Below are 27,974 nucleotides of genomic sequence, written 5' to 3'. Positions count from 1 at the left end.
TATACTGTATTTCAGCAGATTTGTTTCTTACTGTGCTCTTATTACTTGAAGCATTATGAATTTATTTTTTTTTATTGCCGAAGTTTATATTAGTAATGTCTACAGAAAAAATACTTCAGTAATATAAAAGATTCAAACACACTAATGGATAATTAAAAAAGGTTATGGTAAGGGAGAGAGACTTAAAATCAACCTGGCAAAATTAAATATCAAGTAATTGAAACGAATAGGTCACAAGAGCCCAAGAGAATAAAATCCAGATTTAGGAGAGAAAGTAAATCCAATTATTCTATGAGACATTAGAATGAAGCTCAAGAAAAATTGCAAGAAATAAAATACTCATGAAAATATTTGAAGTAATGAGTAATAGTCTACCTTTATTACAATATGGCTGCAGTCTACCTTTATTACAATATGGCTGCGAATCTTGAACACTAAGAAAAGATCAAAACCTGACATTTTTTAAAGAACTGCATGTTATTTAATGTAGGACAAACACAATATGGATATAAAAGAAGAAATATCACAAGCACCAATAATATGAAAGACAAAACAAAATGAAAAGATGCTACACGCAAGGCAACTATACAAATCACTAAAAAAGAACGATAATTAAGGGATCTGCCGGAAGAAGGACACATAGGTCATTTGTTATTGGTGTATATATGTTGTTCTTCCAGCAAATATGCATATATGCACCAATGACAAATGACCTGTGTGTCCTTTTTCCAGCAAATCCCATAATTACAACTTATAAGGAAAACAAAACGTTGGGACAAACTGTACGTAACATAGATGACAGTTCTGTCCAAATAATAAGGATGACAAAAACTCTCTTGTCTCAGATATAAATACAAAATAGAAATTCATCTGAAAGAAGTATATAATTACAGAAATTCATGTCAAGACAGATTGTATTACAAGGCCTTTCATATTGAAACCTATAACAATAATTATTATAAAAGTAGGTAGAATGTATGTATAAAATGTGATAATACTTCCAGAATTGGATACAGAAGACAATATTTGCTTCAAATGTCATAACAACGTTCCTATAACAAAGAGAGCAGTACTGTGACTGAAAATAACTAATGAAGTAATATTAAGTATATAACCCTGACTGCCCCTGCTTTCTAGAAGAAAATTATCCACCTCCCACTCTGCTCCCCAGCAGCAGTCATATTCACATAATGTATCTCAGCTTTTTAATGTTAATATCGAAGAGTACAGGGTTTTAATGACTCAGCTTAAACGAGAACTATGAAATCTTTAGACAGGAAAAATTTATTTTATATTACTTCACATTGTTGTAAATACATATAAGAACACAAGACGTTTTGAAGGTTAAAGTTAACTTCATCTGTCATCTTCAGGCCACAATAAGTGTCCTTTCTTTCCATATGAAGACAGATTCAACCTTTGAAACATCACAAGTTTTTTTTTACATGTATTTCCAACAATTTAAATAATCCAAACAAAACGCCATCACAATGATAGATCAGACATTTCTTTCTCTGTTCAGAACTATGAAACAAATTCGCTGAATTAGTGAACTTTCCCATGGATAAATAATGTGGTGACAGCATTTCCAGCATCTCTCAAATGAACCACACTCAAGGCAGAGGAAAGTGATCAGTTCAGCACACAGAGGGAGCAGTTCCGAACAAAGAGAAGCAAGTCAGGCTGCAGATGACGTGCCAACTAATATGTCCAGAGTACATGCCAGTATGGACATGTTAGTTGCACGGTTCACTCCACTCCAAGTTGCACGCGGCAGTTTGCGTCCAGTTCGCCGGCACACACTTCAGTTGGCGTCGCCTTTACCTTGCCTCCTCATCAGCGCCGCCGCCAAATCTTGCCGCAGAGCATCCTGCTGTTGCTGGTTCGCAAGTGGCTGGATGCTGCGCAGCCCATTCACGATGTCCTTGGTCTTCCCAAAGTAGATCTCGTTGAGCGTGTTGCGAATCTTATTCTCCATTTCCTCCACCATCCGCCCAATATTGGCAATGTGGGGTGATGCTTCACTCACACTCGCGTCACTTTCCACCTGCAACAATGGATCATTATTCATATTTGATCAATAACTCCACAAATTCTACAAAATCTAGATGTCTATTAATTTGAGAAAAATTCGTTCCGGCACGGGGAATCGAACTCGGGACCTCTCACCTCTGCATGCTGAGTACTTTTTCCAACTGAGCTGTGCCAGGACATGATCCACGGTGCTGGCCGAACTCTCCTCCTTTTGTATCATCATGACCTACTACCTGCATTTTAGACATATGTCATATATGCAGGAGCGCATATTTAAATGACTTTATGGCCATATTTAACAACAGTTTATGAATACTGTTAACATTTATATATACATATATTGAAAACGTCAGAATTTTTTAAACTGTACTTATCTGTATTATCCTGCTAATTTATTTGTCGTGTTTCCATTCTTTTGCTATAAATGGTTTGTATTTAGGTTTACATTTTTTAATCTTCACATGCACTTTCTTAATTTGTCTGTAATAAATTTTAATTCCTAAACAACATGACTGTAACAATCGAAGGGTTCATAACATAGTATTATAATGTATTTAGTAAAAGAAGTGGCAACTCAGTAAAATCTGAAGTTTGGCACGTGTCAAAGCTACTTTCGGGCAGAGAGATGAGGCAAGGATGTTAAGGCTTGTCCAGAAGTATATATACTGATAGTGACTGTGAATACCTCATGGGTAGGGTAAGATTGATCAGTGTAGCAGATGTCCATGATTAAGTCAGATCTAAAACACAGTGTGGCATAGGACACCCAGTGTTAGCTCCCTCCCAAAGAAAGCTGCATTTGGATTTTCTTTGTTGAAAAAATCCATCGCCCTCAGCTGGGTTAACTCATCATGATATTTGGACCCAGAAGAAAATACAGAAATCAGTAGACCACCAAGGACGATCTTTCACTTCTGTTGAAATGTCATAGAGACATGCAAAACTAACTTGTCTGGTGAGACTGCCACCCAGGTTCATGGTACCAGATCCTGGCTTGTTGGTCTGCAGCCACAGCATGGCCGTGGAAGTAAGCTTATAGTGGGCACTGCGTCCACTTGTCTTCTCCTGCACCTCCACCACATGGATCGAGTCCCAGCAACCCTTGATCTTTTTCGAGCCATCACCCGCTTTCTTGATTAGAATCACACCTACAAGCAGAACACACTAAGCATTTAGTAAAATAAATTTAAGTATCGTACATCAGTTTCAATTTCAATGGCATTTTACGTGCCAGAGTTTAAGTATGAATATTTAGTGCATAAAGACAACATGAAGCTGTATTTTCTTGGAGTTCCTTGTTCCTTCCAACATTTAAGCAATTTTCATAACAATTTTACTACCTTCATCCTCAAACCTCACAGTTATAAAATATCCAGTGCACAAAAGACGTTATGTCAATTTATTTTCATGAAAATGGGGCAACAAAGACATGAAAAATATGGAGATCTTAAAAGCAGCACATGGGCTCCAATAGTGGCAGCAATTATAGCAACAGAAAAGAAGCAGTCATAGCAATATGTAATGGTAATGGTAATGGTGTGGTGGTGGTGGTAGCAATGACAGTGGTAGTGATAGTCGAACAGCAAACATGACAGTAGTATCAGTAGTAATAGTGGTGGTGGTGGTGGTGGTGGTGGTGGTGGTGGTAGTAGTAGTAGTAGTAGTAGTAAACTTAAGTAGTAGTAGCATTAGCAGCAGCAGCAGTAGTAGTAGTAGTAGTAGTAGTAGTAGTAGTAGTAGTAGTAGTAGTAGTAGTAGTAGTAGTAGTAGTAGTAACAGTGACTAGCAATAAGACACGACTGTATCAGTAGTTGTATTGGTGGTGGGCAGAAAAGAAACTGAAGAGACAAAACTTAAGTACAGAAATTCAAAAAGCGTAGAACATGAATGACACAGGGGACATTGAAATTATAATGAAAGCAATACTAAAACAACCGATAATAGATTCACCATAAAAGAACAGCCACAACACAAGAACAGAAGTAAAGAATGAAATACAATCTCAAAATTAAAGCTAGAGATTAGAGGGGCACATCACCTGGTTCAAGAAGAGAGGTTCCAAAAAAAATAATTCTATGATATAATGAATGATGATAATGAGGCAGTAAAGAAGCTAAAAACATAAAAATTACATAAATTCAACAATAAGATGAATATGGTACACTTTGCAACATCACTAACATTTTTAATGTGACAGCAAGAATTTGAATGAAAGAACTAAAAAATTATTAGAAAGCAATATCATGATAATATTGAATATAATTTAAAAAGGGAGCCATGATAGAAGCATTACAGATGATAGCCTTGAATTGCAAGTGGTGTGATACACCAGTGTCATTCAAACGTTTTTGCTAGCGTACCCCCAAACTACATTCTTCTTCACCTTCGTACCCCCAAACTGCACTGCAATTCGCGGGTGCTCGTGTAAAGGGGGTTAAGTTGATTTGGCTAAATTGGAATAAGTACAGATTTGAACTATCCACAATTACTTTTCTCTTGTATTAAAGGGGTTAAGTCATTCTTCCATCTATGATGCAGTTACAGTGCTCCATATTTTGCGACAAAAGGGTTTTGTTCAGTATCAAAGGAGAGAAGTTTACAAACCTTGCAATTTGACTTAACCCCCTTTACACGAGCACCCGCGAATTATAAATAACAAAGAAAAAAGGACTGTGATTGAAGTTTATGTTGTATGCAAAATATTATTATTATTATTATTATTATTATTATTATTATTATTAATAATAATAATAATAATAGCTTCACGTATTGTATTCTTCACCTGACATAATTAGGAACATAAAATCCAGACGTTTGAGATGGGCAGGACATGTAGCACATATGGGCGAATCCAGAAATGCATACAGTGTTAGTTAGGAGGCCGGAGGGAAAAAGACCTTTGGGGAGGCCGAGACGTAGGTGGGAAGATAATATTAAAATGGATTTGAGGGAGGTGGGATATGATGGTAGAGACTGGATTAATCTTGCTCAGGATAGGAACCAATGGCGGGCTTATGTGAGGGCGGCAATGAACCTCCGGGTTCCTTAAAAGCCTGTAAGAAGTATTATTATTATTATTATTATTATTATTATTATTATTATTATTATTATTATTACTGTTATGTATAGAGTAGTAGCTATTGATGCAGTACTGATAGTAATGAATTATGTAAATGTTATTGAACCAAGAAAAAACAAGAGTTGATATTGTAAAAGAAAATATGTAAACTGTAATAATAAAATTGTCAACAAGTATAATAAAATAAATATGTCAACATTTTTACAGACATAGTTGGAACCCCATGTACCCCTGGGAGTACGCATACCATAGATTGAATACCACTGTGATACACCAATGAAAAAAAATATATATATATATGTTCCAGGAAAAATAATACTTTTACAATATGAAATTTACAATATAATAAACACTTCTGCTTAAATATACATATGAATAATAATCAAATGCTATGATAATCTTTTTACAGATGATAATATTCGAGCTATCATAATTCCACAAAGTGAAAATATAAATGTTGTTGCTTTCAATGAATTTGACAACCAAACACCAATCTATTCTCCTCTAATCCTAATACCTGCAAATCCATGGTCCAAGTCCCAAAGGTATACCGAGGACACTCCCCCTTCAAAATACATTTCTCTATACTGATCAAAGGCATGATTTGCATCTACTTCCAACTTTCTCAAGCGTTCTGATGGCATAGAACCATCTTCTAGTGGCGGGTCATATGTATTACTCCATGGTGACCTGAGAACAGAAAATGCATATTAATGAACTGCATATCTACAGAGTATGAATGAATTCATGCAATAATACTGCATCAATACAATACATCATGATGAAGTGCACCAGTTATGGAGCACATTAAATTAATCAAAAACTGCATGAAAATGAGCAAGAAGCAATTACAATTTTAAGAGTTTTCACACTGCATTATTTTCAAGAGAGCCGCTCAATCTCAATGAGAAAGAGATGGCTCTATGTTAATCCACAGACAAAATGACAGTTGACTTTTATTGTAACTTGAATTTATAAACAAAAATAAATATTTAATATGAGTGCAAATCGTCGGTTTCTTGGTAAAAGTGACAAAGTCCAAAATGCAAAATTGTTGGGAAAAGGCATTTAAAGGTTTAATTATCCATTCAAAGATAACTGTACTTCATTAGATGTTAGTAATAAGTCATTTTAAAGGTTAATGTGGTATATTATCAGTTTTTAGTATAAAATTATGTCTTATATTTTCATAATGCTTGGAAGCCTTGGAATGTGACTTGGTCACTTTTACCAAGAAACCGACGAAATGTAAAAAGGTGGTTCAATTAGATCTGGACTTCGTTTTTCCCCCTTTTTTTATATGCATACAAATGTCCACTCATATTAATTCTAGTTGCAACTAGTCTATTATACAAGCTTTTATTTTCCATTGCTATTATATTTTTCTATCAATAATGTAGGAGAAAACAGACACAGAAGATATATGTGACTGAAATGCTGTTGCACAGTGAATTATGTAGTTTCTCTATACAGAAGGAAGTGGTGGTTTTTAAATTTATTGAAGATCTGTAGCATAATTCCGGAAAAACTATTTGTATAATTCAGTAGTATATGAGTTGTGCGAAGCTTTAAAAATAGGAGTACTACAGTCTCTAAAATGTCACATACTGCATTTCCTGCAACTTGTCAAAAAAAAAAAAAAAAAATCAAAGCACTGAATTCCTTAGTCGGAAAAACCAACAAATTAGTGTCTGTCAAATGACCAACAAAGTAGATATCAGTGTTAGTAGCACTGAGTAAATTAACCACCTACAGCCAAACTTCTCAAGACAGGTTCCCAGAAATCCGATCCAAGAAAAGAAAGTAAGAAAGCTCTGAGCTTTGATGTTAACATCTCCAATAGGGTCATTAAGTTCCTGGATAAAATTGTGTCAACTGATGAAAACACCAGAAACCAAGACTGCAAAGAATGGAACCACTGAGATTTACCATCACTAAAAAAGGATAAAGTAAAATTATAAGAAAACAGTCTTCACTGAGATCAACAAACATAGCATAGTATTGTAGTCTTTTGAAAGGCAAACAGAATGCATGAAAATTGTCTAAAGCAGTGATGGGAAACAGCCTCTCTCAGACAACTCAGCTTCTCCTGCTACCTTAGTTAATGTTGTATGTAAATACTCATGCTTACTGCTCTGTTTACAACAAGAGTTCTCCATTCCTGAGCTAAAGGTATCATCCTCCATGACAAAATCCATTTTCACTGCACAAAAATCACGCAAGTCAAGGTACTCTTACTAACAATGGCTAAGATGTGTTACTATATTCTCCATAGAACCTGAATTTATCCCCAAGCTTAGGAAGCAAAACATTTGCAATAAATAACCAGAGTGATTAAATAAGTGCTGAAATAGCTGCATGACCAACTATAGATATTTCCTATTTACTGACAAATATATCAATATAAGCCGGGAAACTATTTTGAAATAGAAGGCTTGAATTTTTTGAGCCAAAAAGAAAACCTTTAAGAACTTGTACCATAAATAATTATTATTTACAACAGTAGGCCTTGACTGATCGAATTTATAAGGACTCACGCTCTGAGGAGAAGATCTCAGAGTTTGGGAGGACTCTCAAGTCGTGCTAAAGATGTTTATATTTAATGTAAAACTGGCTTATGTGTAATGACGTCTCCTAGCAAATTATCAGTTTCTGCATACCAAGATTGTCCAACAGGTGCCTGGTAGGGCATCGATAAATAAAGTAAAAACAAGTTTGTTACAGTGTGCTGCATTGATAACAATTGCGAGGAATCAACATTTTCATGATTGTATGTTTTTATTTAGAATGGATGGTGCCAGTATAGAATGCATAAGCTATCCACACAGAACTGTGACAAAATCGAGAAAAAAAAAAAAAAGACATTTCCCTTCATACTTAAGGTCCAATGCACAATGTTTGCGACCACTGACAGGCATAACATTTCGTGGCCGAGAAAACAGTGGACCATTTCACATCAAGCTGCCACAATGGTTTACTTCCTGTAAAGAATACAAGGGTTAACAAAGAACTTAGAGAATTAATGTTATCTGATAAGAACTCCATGCTAAACATAGGATCTTATAATAGTGCTATGGAATTTGCCTCATTCTCAGTATTCCAAAACTCAGATTCCCGGTACTCGTCCACAGTATTTCAAAATTAAAGGCCAGATTCAATGCTATGAATTTACTCCCAATTGGCGATACTTCACCAAAACAAGATGCTGATGAGTTCCCACTTCATCTGCAGTAAGTAGAGAAAGATTTTATTTTACTAACTTTGTTAAGATTTAAACATGCCTTCACTGCAGTGTATGATAATCCAAGTTTCAATATTCAGGGCCCTGTGCATTTAATATCAGACTTCTGTATTACGATGTGCTATCAAACTAAGAATGAATTGACATAATGCTACTGAAATGGGTTCTTTCTGATCGAATTATTACACCAAAAAAGTAAATACAGAATGAAGTCATTTACCTATGCCAAGTGAATGTATAACATTGCAACTGAAGCTCCACAAGGCACTTATTATTATTATTATTATTATTATTATTATTATTATTATTATTATTATTATTATTATTAACAACATTATATCCAAATAAAGAGAGCATTATTTGCATTAACTTGGGATATGCAGTATGTAACTTGTTCATAGGGTTTTTGAGCATATATAACGAGTTAAAACTTGTTTACCTATTTACAAAAACATTATTCCATACAACTGATAACAGATTTAAATTTACATTAGACATTTTGTAGCACGTAAGATAAGTGTCATGGAGTCTTCCAATTTCAATCTATACCCACAGAAAGTCGCAAATGACTAATTTTCCACTCTGAACTATCACAAGAAATACAATAATCTAACAGTAAATTATGTATTTGTAAGCAACCATCATTTCCAGAACCAGTATGCAATTGAATACAACTGAAAACAGAAACAAATGTTTCTTGATAATGGTGAGGAAATATGAATTTTATTGCTATTTCCTTTCTATGAATAATTACAGAGGAAAGTGTGTGTCCATATAAGCCTATATATTGAGTCAAACGTAATATGAAAAGTGACACGAAAAACATAAATAGTATCTATTCATTATGCCATAAAACATGATATATAAACTTAATGAAAACATCTATTAATATGAGAAAACCTTGAAGTATTATTGGAACAAGAAGGAAAGGCACTGTGTTACACTGTGATGCTTGGAAAATATGCAAATTACACAACCTAATCGCCATTTGATAACAACCACTTCCGGTGTTATTATTTTAGATATAGTAATATAGCACAATTCATAGTTCTTGATATTTTAACTTTACACTCATGTAACCTACATCTTCTCCAACAATAATTGAACTTCTTTACTGCTAGAACAAAGACACATATTGTTTGTTTTTATATAATAATCATTCTAGCACCCCTTAGAAAGAGTAAATCTATTTCCAATCCTTAGTCAGATGATAGGGGTTTGATTCTCAACAGATCATTTCAGTGATTTCTGGTCATATTCTTTGTTGGATCTTAATGCCTTATTAGGTTTTGACTTAAGTATCAATATTTCTAATCAATAAATCAGAAGAAAAAATAAAACAAATCAGGCAGTAAAAGTAAACATACTTTCTCGTATTCACTTAAGTAATGTAAACTAGCCTACATAACATTGCTGATACTACAAAACTGACTAGGCATATGACTTAAGTGCCGAATTAAGCTAATAATAATTGATTGAACACTACACAGTGTAACAAATGTTTCTGGTACACTAGCACACTATAATACTCTATTTACACTTTCCCTTTCTTGCACAGAATCTTTGAATTTTAGTGGTTCATGCTATCATGTGGGTCACTTGTGTGTATGCACATCCCAATGAAAGGAATATGGTAGGCAGTGAAACAGTAAGCACTCAATTTCCATCTGTGTTTACTTCTGCATATTGTGAACAATAGTCAGTTACAAGGCCAAGCTTTTATTTATTTGATTTATTTTTACTGGCACAGTTAAGATCATAAGACCTTCTCTTCCACTCAACCAGTATAAAAATACATAGCAAATAATAGCATTACAGAAAACAATACAATAATAAATTAGAACACATGTAATTCTAAGAGTTAAACAATTTTATTATAATTTTTATATTAAATATGACAATTTGAATCAAAGAAACCAATAAAATAATGAATGAAAATTAATATTTATACTGTAGTATGGGGATACTTGCAACAATGTATGAAGGTGTATTTTTAATTTCTCATGCTTGTCAACATTTATTATTTTCAACCTCAACTTTTTCATTTGTCACTTGTTTTAGCAGTGTGTGTTCTATCTCAAACATATTGTTTCAGGTGGCAATTCTGATTTTTATGAGATTATTTTATAAACTTAAAAGTTATCACTGTGAAGTGGCGAAAATCAAAATATGATAAACTTCTGCTGTTGATACTTAAGAGTGCACCTGGAGAGCATTTATCTGGTAATTATGGTTTAAATATGATGTAAAGAAATATTTTGTCCTATAGTTGTGTTGAATAATGTGTAAATTTACAATTTTATGGATTACTGCTTCTGATGGAGTAACTTGCCACACCTACTCTTAGTATTTAAGTGTTTGAAATTTGTGGAGCAAATCATAGATTTATACTTATCATAATTGAAAGTATTTCAACAAATGGTTTTATTAACTGAATACTCAAAACAAATTTCATTCAGAGTTTTACTATAATAATGCATGTTGTGATATGGAAGTGTTACTAATTTTATGTAAGGCTTACGTTAATTTGGAAAATGATTTCTTGTTTTACATCAGGGGTCAAGGAAACAAAAAAAGTTCCAGTTTCACTGTGCAAATTCTATGAACTTACCGTATTTAATAATGTGAAATTTTGTGTGTTTTCATAAATATAAAAAAAAGGTATTAAGTATTGCAAGGAATTTAGCTGCTAATTTTACATTACAGTATTATTTAATTACTGTTGCAAGTTACCTCACCAGCAGGGCAATTTGCAACATTCATGTTTTCCCCTTATTTCTAAAAAAACCAAAATGAACAAACAAAATTTGTATATATCATGTTATTCTACTGGTATGGACTAAACTTTGGGCAGAAAACTTTTTTTAAAACTATTTCCAGTTTTGTGTAAAATGCTGTTGAATCACATATCTGTTGCAAGTATCCCCATTATACGGTACCAGTACTAAAGATATTTCGTGGTTCCGTGTAATTCGAGCCAGTCTTAAGAAAATTAAAATTTTAATAAAACTAGAGTAAAATCCCGTTTTTATACACTGTAGACATGTACGTTTTTCGCACTTCCGAATGTGTCACATTTTGAACTTCCTTTCAATTTTCCATGTATAATACAGGTAAAACTGTCCCACTTACGGTTTTCATTCATAATGCACAGAAATAACCCTGACCTCAGACCGTCAGACACTGCACACGTATCCTATACACATAATTTTTTCGAGAGTTCGGTATGTAAGTTCACTGAACAACACATCACAATAGCTAAAGTCTGCATTACGAAAGTTTAAACTAATGTCTATTTTAGTGGCATGGGAAAGAAATACTTGAACTGGCTTAGCAAGTGAATAGATGAGAAGATTTTACTGCAAGTTTGCTTTACTTCATAGTTACAACTTAGTTCGTTATCAAAATATATTCCTAGATATTATATCTGAACTGCGACCGAACACGAGCGCTGCTCATTCGGTCTCAAATTTTGTTAATACTACTGTATCTCCTTTTTTATATTGATTGTATTATTTTATTTCTCTTGTTTGTAATTATATTCTTTATTCTGTATATTTATTCTGTATACATGTTGTTACGTGTAACTATAATTTTCGAAACGTCATGCATATAACACATATTTACTTAAATTAAAACAGTCTAAAGAAAATACTTTCTTGTAAAAAAAAAGTTTCATGATAGAGGACGATGGAATTTCAATATAATTAAATATAATAGCCAGAATACGACTATCATTCAAAGTGTTCAGCAGCCTTCTGTCTCTGATGATTATGGCCTGAGTATTAGTTGCATTAAATCTAAGTCCGAATCTGCACGTCCATATCAAGACTGTGTAATTTGTGGACAGTATAATTTAATATATCAGGTCGAAAAAGTACATAGAATGCCTAAATGGCTTTCATAATGCTGTTACACTTAGCCACTCAACATCAGCAATACAAGCATTGGCAACATCTGAATTTCAACTATCAACTTGGATTGCTGAAACCCATTCCTCAATATATATAAAAAAAATCTTCATAGAATGGGGAAGGATATCAGGTTTCAGCTAAATTATACATAAATAAAACATCCTTCTTCTTCTTCTTCTTCTTCTTCTTCTTCTTCTTCTTCTTCTTCTTCTTCTCTTCAAGTATTAGGCGATATGGCCTGTTACGATCTCACAGTTGAATTTTCAATCCAGTGCTTCTTTGGACAACCAAGAGATCTCTTCCCGCTTGGATGATAGTGGAGCACGACTTTTGGGATTCTATCTCTACGCATGCAATGCAGATGATTTATGCAGTTGTTCTGATAATGTTCTATCCTTTCGGGCCGGCAACCTGTTGGGCAGTAATTTTATAGCTGCTTTCAAATCTCACAATAAGCCTCGAATGAACCGGATTGGTAAATAAAACATCCAAAGAAGAAATCTATGATGAATTCAAACAACGAAGTTCGAACAAGAAATTGTGCAGACTTCTATTGGAGAAAAACCTGAGATATCATTGCAGCTGTAAGGACAATCACTGGACATGATTGCCTAGTTGCTTATCTTCACAAGCTAGCCAGCCTTTCATCCCCTAAGTGTTTTCTATAAAGCAGATTCAATCATGGACTGTGAACATGTGATCAAGTGCAGTGTTCTCAACATCAGTGCCAGTATGAACTCACTTCGTGCAAGACAAATGGCTTTGTTCCAAGTGTCTAGAGTATGAAATAAATAAATAATAAGTACATAAAACTGGAGATCATCAGCATACAGATGGTAGCAAAAATGTACTATGCTCATTGAAACATAATAGCAGCAGACAGAGACTGTGCCTTGTGGAACACTCCCTTTTGTGGATCACAAAGAAAAATGATTGCCATTAGAGATGCACTGCTGGCAGCCAAACAAGAATAATTCCATTCAGCTCATATAGTACCACCAGAAAGGCGTAAAGTCTTTAATTTGGCGAAGAGCAATTCCATATCTACTGTATTAAAAGCACCACTCAGATCAAGGAAGCAAACTGCTGTTCCCTCACCTCTGTCCATAGCATTTCAAATGTCTTCAGTTACACTGAGTAGAGCCATAGCTGTGTCATAGCTGATCTGAATTCAGATTGAAATATATCTAAAAGTTTATATTCATTCAGATTTTCTGTTAGCTGTCAGTGTACGATTTTTTCTAAAGCTTTCGAAAAAGTGAGGAGAATACAGGCTTTTGTTGTAAGCATAAGTCGAAAGGAATAAGTAACCTATCTACAAAAATGAATGCAATTTTTTATTTGAAGAGAGGAAATTATCTTGAGGGGCCAGTTTCTCGACTCTATTAATTAGAAACATGTAACAAAAATGTATAATACATAACAGAAACTTTTGTTGCTCATACTTAGGTATTCAATGTAGACTCAAATCTTTGCATTTCAGACTGACTTGATACCCATATCAGTGTGTATTGCTTACTATTAATGTTTAATGGTTTGGGTTGTCATACCTCTAATGAAACGAGAACAAACAAGATTAAAAAGTCAAACTTCGATCAAGACTGAAAAATCAATTTCTCAAATTGGTAAAATGTTGTTGTTTTCTAATGCCAGGCGTTTGACAATAAAGTCATTTGACCTCTTGCACTCCAATATTTTTCAAAGATATTGTCATGGTCAGCCACTGAAGCACAGACTTTGAGGTATTCCGAATCCATTTCTTGATTTGAGATGCACAATGGGCAGTTAGGGGACTGATATATTCCAATTCTATGCAGATGCTTGGCCAAAAATTGGTAAAATGTTAATAATGTCTTCAATAACCATCATGAAATACAACAGGAAGGCTGATGGTGTAACTTCGAATAATTCTAGAGTGGGTAAAAGTCTTAGTTGGAGTAAGCACACAAAGTGTGGCTAAGATACTAATTTTTTCGGAGAATTACAAAATGCAAAACAAAATCATTTCACATAATATATGACAATCAGCAGACACTGCCAACTGCATGAATATGGCCAAAGATTTTAATGTGCGGAACATCAAACTGTTATTCACTGAAAAACTTTAATGATCGAAATAAGTTCTGTCAAAGAATGGTGAAGAAAAGGACATGTTGACGACTCCTTTAATTCACCATTCTTAAGACTCATATTTTGTTCAATGAAGAGTCACCATAACAATTACATCCCACTACTAATAGACATAATTCATTACTTTATGTTATCCCCATATTGGTTGGATGATCGTTCACCTCTACTCAGGCATGTGAACATGAGGCCAGCAGTCGGCTGATCAGCCTTGGCCCTTTATGGGCTATCACACCATGCATTACATTACATTAATCCACACTGCAGGTCTATCCTGAATTGAATCAATACAATTTCTAAAGTCTGATGTGAAGGTTAACAGCTGGCACAAAACTGCATTACAGGAAGGCAGATCTCGTAATAGTTCCCGGGGGGGGGGGGGGACGTAAATCTAAATACTAATGCGCCAATATCTTGCCAGTATATGCAAAGCATATGTATAACGCCAATAAGTTTTCAAATTTTAATTTGGAAAATGATCATATAGAGAATATTGTGAATATAATAATTTCCTATTTAGATAAATAGTGTAGACTATGCTAGAGTTACAAAATAAGGTACGCCATCAATTTATGTATGTATATAAAATATAAGTAAAGAACAGAATATCTGCCAAACTGAAGACTATTTAACATATTGTACGATACCAAACTCAAAACACTTTCTACTGATTGCTGACGACGCATTATCACAGCAGACAGCTTGCAATCTTATCAATTGGAGTTTCTAATCCGTTTTTATCACGAATGCTTTCAAGTATAACTAGAGACAAGATATCAAAGACAGTATTATTGCTCATTTGCATATCAAGACTCGCCTCTCACGGAAATTCTCTTACACAGCCTCCAAACAATTAGCGAATTCCAAAATCAACACAGCAATACATACATGTACTACAGTAAAGCCCCAATAAGCTGCTGTTCAAGTGACTACGTGTAAACCATGTATTAGGCAGGTATACTAATTTTGAGTTATATACAGTATCTATTAGCATTTTTCTTTATTGAAATACACGAGTCATGAAAGATAATACAGTATTATTCCATTATGTAATTACTATACTGTACGTCAAAGACATTTACAATACTGTATGTAAACCTGTCTTCGGACAGTTGACTAAACAACAACTGTACTTAATTCTTTCGAAAAAAAGTCATTTATAGTTGTTTGCTGTGTGCGTGTACTCCAAGTCCTCATGTTTACCACACTTTTCTCTCCTGCACTTTCATTCTCCTGACGTTGCAGCTGCAATGATTGAGTTGCGATTTATTATTAACATCGTCCTTATGTCGATGATGGGATTCCTAATGAATCAGAGAGTTGTTTCTGATTAAGAGTACTCTTTTCATCATACTTAAGAAAGATTTCCAATTTTTCCGATACAGAAAGTGCTTTTCGTTTAACACTCATTGTAATCACACCCACAGACACTTCAATACACTAAGGACAACAAACTGATCAGCAAAAATTTCCAGAATTTTATTACAGCCAACTGAGGAATGTTGTTTGACAGAGAGGGTTATTGCAAGAGGGTGGAGTATTGTAACTGTATGCAGGCTTTAAGCGTGCAGGTAAAGAGTCGAATAAGAGAGCGTAACAAGAGGGTGGGGTATTGTACAGTATGAATGTTTAAATGCGCAGGTAAAGGGTCGAATACCGTTAATGTCACCAGTGAGTTCAATGCCCAAAATGTTTCGTGGCTGTTACAGTACATTACTGAAAAATAAAAGAATTATATTCCAATGGATACCATCCCATTGTGGAATCTTTGGAAACGAGAATGCGGATGCTTTAGCAAAGAAGGGCAGCACTGCTACTTACAGACCTGTTACTAAATCTACGTATTACTCTGTGAAAAGATTTATTAAATCTACATACTTAGACTTCAACAAACAAAATTTGATAACACAATCTCAAGGGAAAAATGGAACTCTCTGCATCATAATCCACAGTTAATTCCCCATTTACGACACAAATCGTCTGTAGCTGCATTTAGATTGGCAACAGGCCATTACTGTTTGGCCAAGCACCTGCACAGCACTGGAATATATCAGTCCCCTAACTGCCCATTATGCAACTCTAATCAAGAAATGGATTCGGAACACCTCAAAATCTGTGCTTCAGTGGCTGGCCATAACAATATCTTTGAAAAATATTGGAGTGCAAGAGGTCAAATGACTATATTGTCAAACACCTGGATTAGAAAACAACAATAACATCGAAAATATTCCATAAAAATAGTGTATTATGCAGGACTTGAGCACAACAAATGGCGTATTTTATAAAGGTGTTATATATGAAATGTGCAGGAACTGGACAAAAAAAAAAGTGTATTACACGAGATGGTGTAATAAGCGGGCGTGTCTTATTGAGGTTACTGCATTTTCAAATCTCAATAGTGGCATACATTCTACATACATTTTTGTTTAGTCAACTGTCACAAATGACAAATGACACTAAAAAGGCATCATTCATGAGACAACTACGCCAAGAGATGTAGTCAGTTCTTTTCCCCCCTCTATTGCGTACATCGCCAACTAGCTATATATGTATTACTACATACATTATAGTCGTTTATACTAGCTTAGCAATGAAAATTACGCAACTGTGGATGATGACTGAATTGCAAATCTTGTCAAGGTACTATCTGCAACAAATATTTATTTATTCTAATGGCGGGTAGAGTGTGTGGTGACCTGGCCTAAAGAACAATTCAAATACAAATAAAAAAAAAAAATAGCACTGAAAAGAATTTACAATACTAATTATATTGAATACACTTAAGAGTTGGAAGAGGAATAAAGCGGAAATATGAGCGCATTATTGGTCCAATAAATATATAATTCAAATTCAAGTGGTCTTTAAATCACTGATGTTATTGACAACACAGTCTTAATGCAGTAGACAGTAGTAATGAGTACATGCAACATCTGTCGAAAATATGTGCGCAAAATTAGAACTTCTGGAGATTTATCCTTCGAAGAAGTGGAAAAATTCAAATATCTTGGAGCAACAGTAACAAATATAAATGACACTTGGGAGGAAATTAAACGCAGAATAAATATGGGAAATGCGTGTTATTATTCGGTTGAGAAGCTCTTATCATCCAGTCTGCTCTCCAAAAATCTGAAAGTTAGAATTTATAAAACAGTTATATTACCGGTTCTTCTATATGGCTGTGAAACTTGGACTCTCACTCTGAGAGAGGAACATAGGTTAAGGGTGTTTGAAAATAAGGTGCTTAGGAAAATATTTGGGGCTAAGCGGGATGAAGTTACAGGAGAATGGAGAAAGTTACACAACACAGAACTGCACGCATTGTATTCTTCACCTGACATAATTAGGAACTTGAAATCCAGACGTTTGAGATGGGCAGGGCATGTAGCACGTATGGGCGAATCCAGAAATGCATATAGAGTGTTAGTTGGGAGACCGGAGGGAAAAAGACCTTTAGGGAGGCCGAGACGTAGATGGGAGGATAATATTAAAATGGATTTGAGGGAGGTGGGGTATGATGATAGAGACTGGCTTAATCTTGCACAGGATAGGGACCGCTGGCGGGCTTATGTGAGGGCGGCAATGAACCTTCGGGTTCCTTAAAAGCCATTTGTAAGTAAGTAAGTAATATACAAGCAATATTAATGCAATAAATATAATCCCCCATATTCTTCAAGTGGTCCTTAAATCACTGATGTTATTGACAACACAGTCTTAATGCAGTAGACAGTAGTGATGAGTAAATGCAACATCTGTCGAAAATATGTGCGCAAAATTAGAACTTCTGGACTTATATGAGGAATAGTCAACAAGCAAGCACAACTAAAACAGCTTAACTGGGCATAATAATAATAATAAAACTTAATTTTAACTATATCAGCAATATAAATCCTATTTCGAAAGTGATAACTTCCATTTCAAATCTACCCTTTAATAGAACTAAATCTAAATAATAAATATAATTTCATCTACCAACTTTTTATTTCATAGGATACCTTCCAATTATATGAGATTTTTTTTAGTTATTTTATGCGGCATTCTACTGTTCATGCAATTTATTTAGGCAGCTAGGTTCTCTAGTGCTCTCTTTCACTGCCCTGTAGCTATCTGCTAGCTACCTGACTGTCGCTGCAGCAGTTATAAAAACATCATTCGGTATTTAATTTCAGTGCATTCCATTAGGTGAAAGTGTATGAATTCAGAAAATAAAAAATATAAATAAATTACATTTTTCTTCGTCTCTGTACAATACAGTATATGGAGAAAACTCCAATTATTACAATTCGTATCTGACCGTAATCTACTGATGGTAGCCTATGCAATACATGAAGTCTTTCAAGTAGAAGCACTATAGGTCTGAAGTGATTGGTTTTCCAAAAAACTTCACTTTCACACAGTCATTATTATTCACATTCTTCTTCTTCTTCCTCCTCCTCCTCTTCTGCCTCTTCATTATCATAATCGTCGTCTAGACGTATTATAAATTCGTCAATGGTGTCCTCCATCATTGCGTCATTTTTCCAGTAGTCCTGTTCGAGATGCACCATGTAGTTGCAGAAATCTACCCAGTCTTCACTCATCACCTGGTCAACATCAACTTTGGTCGTCTCCTGTAATGTCTTCAGTGGCAGGTCACCAGCAGGATTGTTTTCACGAACATAGTGCTTAATCTTGGACCATGCAATCGCACATGTATGGTGGGAGTCGAAGTACTCAATGGCCATGCTGTTTCAGAAACTGATCAACTGTGAATAATTTCTCTATTTGTTTGTGTGTGTTAATTAGATCCATCAAATAACATTTTCCCTTAGACGATGAAACAGGAATGTCTTTCTTATCGAGCCATGATATCATGTCCTTCTTGACAGCATATTTCGTTAGTGTGAAACAGTAACTATGTTGCCATTACTTTTCGAATGCCCTAGTATTTAAAAAAATACACAAATTAATATCATTGTGCTAACCTACCTCTTCTCACCAGGAGATTTTAGTCTCTCGTTCGGATGTTCTTGTGCATCTTTCCTTATTCTGAGTATAGATCCTGGACTCACACCTGTGTATCTGGCAGCTCTCTTGGTTGCCTTATTAATATTATTATCATTACACATTTCTTTTTTGTCTCTTGATCACAACAAACAACCACTGACCTTATTATCTCCCTCATCTTACTGTGTATAACCGTGTTGCATCTCATATTACTACTGGTCATTGCATAAATATATCTTCACAGAATGCGAAACTATTGCAAGTACAATGAACTCTTCGATCACACTAAGCAAGAAAATGTACTTAACCCATCTCGTAGACCATCCTCTCCTCTCCTACCTCGCTACTGCTAGAAGGGACCTCTCTATCCTCCGCACGTCTCTCTTTTACCTGCCCAGATAAATTTCGCGGAGAGTATGATGATGATGATGATGATTATCATCGTTGTCCTCGTCATTACTGTCAACATTTTTTTTTCCAAAGTTTGTATTTTTTCAAAACAAAAGGGAACCTCTCACATTGCAACTAATGTTACTAATAAAAAAAATATTTGCATCACATGACAAACAGCAAGTAAACAGAGACATAATCACAAACTAAAGAAAGAACAGTACATTCTCTCCCTGTAAATTTTCCTCCTCACTAATCACCACTACCTCACAAACATTCAAACTAACACTGATGCTGAAGTAAGTGAAAACAAGTTGTTATAGGCTATATGATGTATAATACTATCTGATGTTGTATTTGAGATTAAGAAATGTTCAGAATCTGCACCAAAATCAAGAATCGAAGCAAGCATTCCTATGGTTATCACTTTGTTAATTCTCGTCATCACAGAAAGTTAGTGAAAGTTTGGTAACGCTACATGCAGAACATCTTGACGAGCTTGTGAGATCAGTAAACGTGGAGTTAAAATATATAAGAGAATGACAATGAAACTTGGAAAAGCAGAGATTTATTTGACAAATAATATATTTTACTTTAAATTACTTTTCTTGGAAATGCTGTGGAATGGGAACAATAGCTTCTTCTTCTTCTTCTGATACATGGATATACTTCTAGCTTGTTCTGATTCAGAGACTATACTCCCAATGTAATCTTGTTCTTCAAACAGTGTCGAACTTGTGGTGTATTGTAACAGCTGATGTACTCAGAAGAATCTGATAAGTTAAATATGCTGCAACAATTGTTATAGAGCTATTTTAATTACCAAACTATAAATAATCCAATACCTAGTAAGAACCGTATCTCTGCTCATTCAATTTTTCTTCTTTTTATTCTGTTCAGAACCTAATTTTCATTATCCTAGGTACTAAGTGGCCACCTAAACTTTGCACAATTTCTGTCTATTTTTTTTATTGTCATTTAAAAGTTCCACATATTATACAATATGTTGGAATTTTAATTTCTATTCTAGATCTTAATGTCATCATTCAACAAAATTTTTCAATTTTTTTATCTAATTGGAAAGTTAACTTTGATAGCCGTAACTCTGTATTTAGTTGTTGAAATTTTTAAATTATAACTTTGTGTAATATGAAGGTTTTTCTCAGAACTTGAAAAAATAACAACAAAAAAAAAAGTATCTGAAATAGACGAGATTAAAGTGTACATTCCTGTAAAATGCTTTGGTTAATAATTTCTCTCTTCTGTGATAGTTTGCCTACACTAACTGTTGTATTTCACATGCAGCTTCTAAGGTTTTTAAGAGTGGAGTCGGTATCTTTTATATTTCATAATTTCCGAGCTTTTCTCTGTGTATAATGTTGAATTTGGTATAATTGAAAATAGAAAATGAGTTTGAAGACTTAAATCTCATCTTTCCAGAATCTGTTTCAGAATTAAGACATGGTGGAAACAGAACTTTCCTGTTCCAAATCAATGTTGTTCCTCTTATGAAAGATTTTGATATTCAGTTTGGCCATCCTGCTAATAGCTTAGACTAACATATATATTTTGTATGGAACATTAAGGAAACATACACCTCAATAACTATTACAATTGGTGGGTGGGTGGGAAAAGTGCATTAACTTCAATTTTTCACAGCATTCTCTTTCATTTAAACTCAAATTCTTAAATTAAAATTGACCAGACATTTTTAAGAAAGGTTAACAATACTCTAGCAAACACTATAAGAGGATCACGAAGTAAAAATACAGAAACGAGATTTTTGGGGAATTATTTAAACTTTAAAAATAATTTTTCTCGAAAACAACTTTTATGGAAAGATTAATTTTTTGTCCTACAGAATCTATCTGTTATGATAATCGATATTAGGGAGAAAAATTCGCTCCGGCACCGGGAATCGAACCCGGGTCCTTGGTTCTACATATCAAGTGCTCTAACCATTGAGCTACGCCAAAGTTCAATCCACAGCACCGGATCAAATCCCTCTCCTCTAGTGTCTTTCCCTTTGTGGCCTTATTCCATGTTCGACATATATGTTGTTGTTGTTGCTTTCTAATGCCAGGCGTTTGACAATAAAGTCATTTGACCTCTTGCACTCCAATATTTTTCAAAGATATTATCATGACCAGCCACTGAAGCACAGATTTTGAGGTGTTCCGAATCCATTTCTTGGTTTGAGTTGCACAATGGGCATTATACCGCCAGCATTCCATTGTAAGATGTTTAGTTGATTCTGTATCATTAAAGTAGTCCCCGCCCGGAGATCCGATTGGGGGACTACATATATGTTGACATATTATATTAAGTGAATTGCCATTATACATGGAGCGCGCTCAATTGAGTGATTTGGTGATCGAACATGGAGTAAGGCCACAAAGGGAAAAACATTAGAGGAGAGGGATTCGATCCGGTGGTGTGGATTAAACTTTGGCGTAGCTCAGTGGTTAGAGTGCTTGGTATGTAGAATCAAGAACCCAGGTTCGAGTCCCAGCGCTGGAGCGAATTTTTCTCCTCTAATATTAATATCAAATTTTATGGAGTGAATGCACTTTTCCCACCCACCCATCAATTATTACGGTCTCCTTTCCTACAAAAAACAAAATCAGGACTACTTTTCATTGTTTTGATATATAGTATGTCATTCAGCTTATATGTAAAATATTCAGAAAAGTAATTGTATCATTTTTGAGTTGGTACTTTATATCAGCAATTCCTAACTGTTCTTGTTTTTGTTTGTTTTTAGTGCTATTTCTAATTCTTCTATTATTAACGGATCCATAACCATGTGAATAAATCTTATTTTCTACTAATCACAAATGTAAGTAAATAACTGTAGCACAGACACAGTTGGAAGATATCACAATCAGTCTTGTCCATCTTCTTAAGACAATACTTGAGAGGATTATGACTTGTAAGTACATCTGCAATTATTGGGTTTTTGATAAGGTAAAATTTGATCCTTTAATGATCACACCAGCTCCAACATTCTCCATTGTTTCATACATACATCAAACGAGTGAACCATCTCTGTAAGTGGATCCAACTGTTTCCCAAAATTGTGGCTAGTTAGTACCATTTGAAATGATTTGTCAAATAATAATGCTGATGTCATTTGATCATTCAGACATTACCTTCATTATTTGCCTGCTTTTGACATCCTCTAGGACCTTAAGGTGGCTCTCCATATCTCCTTATTTAAAATTCGTTGCCCTATTCTAGCCTCCTTCTTGACCTGTAAATACAGGGTGAGCAAGTTCATCACCTCTATGGCTGATGTAGGACGGGTACACACACTTCGTCGTACAAGCCTCTGTATTTTCTGTAGTGTACTAGTAGTGTCTTTTCTTCTGCTTTTCACCATCATGCCAAGCTAGCATGTGACTATGGATCTGAACACCGCAAAATAAGACCAATACATAATTTATGGTTTTAGTCCCCCATGTTCTGTCAAAGCAAGGGTGGCATATCCGTGATGCTATTCCTGCTTTGTTCAGTGTCCTATTTATATGTGAATTCCATGCGAGTTTTTGTTGGAGAACTATTATGATATGTAACCTCTCTTTGGATTAATTTAATTGTTGTACTTCTCAATATAATGGTAATATGACACAATGAGCCCATGCTACAAAAAAGTATGGAGTAATAATTTACATGTTAAATAAAGAAGTTCTTGTAAAGAATGAAGTTGTATTTTTATGTTCCACAAAATAATGTACGTCTTGTATATAAGTATATTATTTATGAATACTTTATGATTAGTTAACAGCCGACATGTGACATTATAATTAATTATTTTCTTCATGTTCCAGATAACTGAAACACTTTCAAATTGTGCTATGATTAAGTATACAGTGTAGTTAGTGAGGTCTAGGTAACAATGTTTCGTTTCTTTTGTGGGGTATCCCAACATGTGTTCAATGTCATGCAAAAGATCTTCCATTCTACTGAATTTAACTTAAAACGTTAACTGTAATTAAATACAGACAGTGCCAAAATTAAAGTTCATATCTTTCTCTAAATACACGATAATTCTCTTTAATTTTACCAACAATTTTCACTACTTTTAATGAACCACTTAATTAAATTACTTCCTGTAAATACTTCATAATACTTTAAAATATTACCTCCCTTTAATTGCTAATAAAGTGTGAAAGATACAAGTAAGGCGTCAATACTAATACTTTTGTGGAATAGAAAAATGAAAATGTCACTTGTATCTATTAAGTAGAGAGAGATAAAATACAATCATACACGGAACTTTTGCGGAACACAATTTTTCTGATTTATATCAGATAAAAGCAAATTCACATGCAAATTATTACACCACACTTATACGGTACAGTCCTACATAGGACAACAAAAGACAACACACACAGAATGGACAACATTCCTGCTTTAAAAAGAGTTTGGTAGCTCATATCAACAATTTTCTATACCTAATACTATAAGAGCAAATGGCGGGATTTTCAGGGACATGGGTTCGACATGATGACAGACCTTCATCCAACACAACATAGAACATCACGTTGTCAATGTGAAAGTTTCATGTAGACACCAGGTAAGTTAAGTGTCGAACCTACAACTGAGACTCCTGTGCACCTTAACCACTGTGACCAGTATAGGAACCAAACTTTGAGATTAATCTTCCTCATACCAAGTGAGGTGCACATGCACCCCAAATAAACTAATGTTGCCATACAATTGTTGCAGGGAAAGCTGGAGGCTTGTTGCTTCATGACTTTGTTTTAATATAATAATATAACACTTTTCTGTATTAGCTACTTTTATGCTGCTTTGCTATAATATTATCCTGTCTGAACTTAAAAAAAATTCAAATTTGAGATTGTTTTTCATGAAAACAGTATTGTTCCATTCCATTTGCATCCTTGTGTTTCATTTTATTCTATGTATTTAAACTGGTTTGTGTCAGTTTAGATCACCATAACCCCTTTTATGATTTTGCAATAATTACACTGATAGAAAGCACTAAAAATTCAAATTTTAAAATGTTTGAATTCTTTCAATTAGCAACTTAATAAGCAAACTAATATGTAATTATATGTATTAAAACAGATTTGTTTGTGTGTAGTACAATAGAAACACTATAATGTTATGTTTTTCTTTTGGGGTGCACTTGCACCCCAGCTGGTATTCCATGTATAATTTTGATTCCCGATATGACGAAGATTAAAATGGATGCGGTGCTCAAGCAGCTGGTTCCTTAAAAGCAGAAATTTGCTTACATTTTACTAATTTGTTGACATGTACTCAATGTGATACAAATTTATTTTACTGAATACTATGAACTGACAATAATCTTAACTCCTCGAACTGTGTTAATAAATTCACTTTTAACGAGACTACACTGCTTATATAATATCCAAAGAAGATGTAAAAGCTTCAAATGAATATAAAACTCTTAGATCCACCACGAATAAAAATAAACAAATGCCTTCAAATATAAATAAAATCATGACAAAATTCAATTTCTGGAAGACCGTAATATAATACAAAAAAAATCTTCAAATGATATCTGTATCAAAACAGGTACCGTAAAGAACGAAAGATTCAAATCTACAGGTCAAGAGCAAGTATGAGAAACGCAGCAACAAATTCCTATGCTCTCCAACATGTACTGTTAGAATGCTTAAAAATTAAACCAATGGCTTGGATTAACTCTCTGAAGAAAGTAACTTCATTAAAATCTTAACCAACCCAGAACTATTCTTTAATTGTTCAAGGCTGTTCTATAACTTTTTGTTACATTTTCACTGCTTGTATACTTTGTGACCTGGTAGAATGTAAGAGAAGGCTCTATGGCCCTAACTCTGCCAGTATAAATAAATAAATTATTATTATTATTATTATTATTATTATTATTACTGTTAACGATACAATCACAGCAAAAATACATAGGGAACATTTGCAAATTGATTCCAAGCTTGAGAATAGGAACCTCTGCAAGAAGAAAGGAAGAAAAGAAAAAGGTGATCGATTCTTCTTCTATCATGAGATATGGTAGAGACATTCAATGGCAAGAAATTAAATGCTTGCTACTGAAAAATAAACTGATACAGGATATAAATTCCACCAACTACAGAAAAATCTTTCATTCGTTCTTTCTTTTCTTTGTTGCTTAACGACACTAAATCAACTACTAGGTTATTTAGCATCAATGTAATTGCTGATAGAGAGATGGCAAGGATTCGCCATGAATTACCCGACATTCATCTTACAGTTAGCTCAGTTAGAAAAAATCTCCAACCAGATTATCAGCCAAAGCACAACTCTAGAATAGCATGTAAATGTAATGTCTCAGCTACATCCGTGGCTAATCTATTCATCCAGTATTTATTATGAACAATACTTTCTAATTAAATCTCGAGTTGAAATCTAAAGGTTCTGCGCAATATAAATTAAAGCAAAAACGACGGAATACAGCAACCCAAAAAACACTTACAATTTACAATGATATCATTCCCAACGCAAAATAGTCTCTAAAGGGTATTAAATGAATGTTGAACTTCACTGCAACAGTTCCTGGAATATGACAGTTCTATCACCTCTTTTTTCACATGATTACGAAAACAGATTCAACCTTCGAAACATCGCAATGCCTGTATTTCACAATATTTAACAAGCAATGGAAAAAGCCGAACAAAATCCTGTCTCACATAAAATTATGTACATCAGCATCTCCTCCAATTCATTTGGCTACAAGGCACTGACTGCTGTATACTGCATCCTCATAGAGAAGTTCCAAGGAACCAACTATCAACTACCGCTCCACAAATGCACTAATGACATGACAAAAATTTCTCCTCACAGAAGAATAATATGGTACAATTAATTAAGAACATACAGACAATTTTACTATCGCAACTGTTTCAAAGAATGGCTTATCATGGTTACAAAAATACATCATTTCATAAAATAACACTCATTACACACGAGTAAACGCAGCTAATTTACACTTCACTTAATCTCTGTTACTAGATAATACGTAATCTTCACAGAAAACAAAAATAAGCATAATGAATTTTGTAATTTAAGCCTAAAGGCATCCCGTTCACAGACTCACCTGTACGAGTCTCCATCCCTGTTATAGTCACATAAGAGGTAGTCTTTGCCCATGTCTTTATCACGGGCAATTTTTAGTGGTTGATCCACTGACGATAGGAGGTCCTCACACAGACTGGGTACCAGGTCAATTAGGTCACTCAAATTTTTTTCTATTTGTTGTGGTGGCAGTCGTCGCATCAAATCTAACGCACAGTCCATTTGTTGATCCGTCTATGCAGAATGAAGCAGTAGATACAAAAAAAAAAAAAAAAACAAAATACATTATTACATAGAGATTATCAACCACATATATCTCAAACTTGTTAGGAACATTCTCCTCACTTCGTTATGTAACAAGGAAAAATGTTGTAATTAAAACCTGATATGTAATACCCACATACGTAAGCAATCAACATTTCCTTCTAAATTAATAGTCCCATACTGACAAATAGGCCTATGTACTATCCTCTTAAACAGGTAAGGTTATTAAACACTTTAATTACTATTTACGATTTTCACATATGATCCTTTGTTACCAATAATATCTCAAAATTCAGCTGAGGCACAAGCAATTTGTAATTGTATTAGACGTTGCTACATGCTTGCAAATACAAAGAAGCCCAAAAGCAGGAAAGGGGTGTGAACCTGCATAAAGTGAAAATTATTTTCAATCTTATACATAAACGTACGACATAAAATAAGTTGTCCATGTAAATAGCACACATATAAGTTGAACACAAGTAAGTAAGACGTACCATTTTGCTCACAGCTAGTGTTCGTTTTACTATTTACACAAATATTATGACCGATGTCATACACCTGTTCACAAGAAAAATGGTGACTACTCGACAGATAGGCCTACTACGAAATCAACAAAAGGTTACACATTACCAACAGCCGATCTGTATGTCATTTTAATCTAAAATAATTTTCTCAAATTACAGACTATGGATAATTTACAGTATACGCAAAAATGCCAACGTAAATGAAACAAATATGCGTTGTATATATTTCCGGTTCAACATCCGAAATAACATTACACACACCCGTTCTGCCAATTCGGAATACAAGAAATTAGATGAAACACCGCTTCCTAGACATTATGTACGTATCGATACTTGTC

At 34.3% G+C, this 27,974-nt stretch overlaps 1 protein-coding gene across 1 annotated transcript; it reads right to left on the bottom strand.

Annotated features, from left to right (window-relative positions):
* Nucleotides 1-27,906, bottom strand: cpb (F-actin-capping protein subunit beta). Its single transcript, XM_069835420.1, has 5 exons — nt 27,607-27,906; nt 26,871-27,082; nt 5,631-5,803; nt 2,983-3,182; nt 1-2,047 (listed from the first exon to the last, which is right to left on the bottom strand). Exons 1-5 carry the CDS (start codon nt 27,607-27,609, stop codon nt 1,805-1,807), a joined length of 831 nt encoding a protein of 276 aa, XP_069691521.1. The 5' UTR covers nt 27,610-27,906; the 3' UTR covers nt 1-1,804.
* Nucleotides 27,907-27,974: the final 68 nt, after the last annotated feature.

Source organism: Periplaneta americana, chromosome 9 (genome assembly GCF_040183065.1).
Source record: "Periplaneta americana isolate PAMFEO1 chromosome 9, P.americana_PAMFEO1_priV1, whole genome shotgun sequence".
NCBI classification, from domain to species: domain Eukaryota; kingdom Metazoa; phylum Arthropoda; class Insecta; order Blattodea; family Blattidae; genus Periplaneta; species Periplaneta americana.
This window is presented reverse-complemented; position numbering and strand designations above follow the sequence as displayed.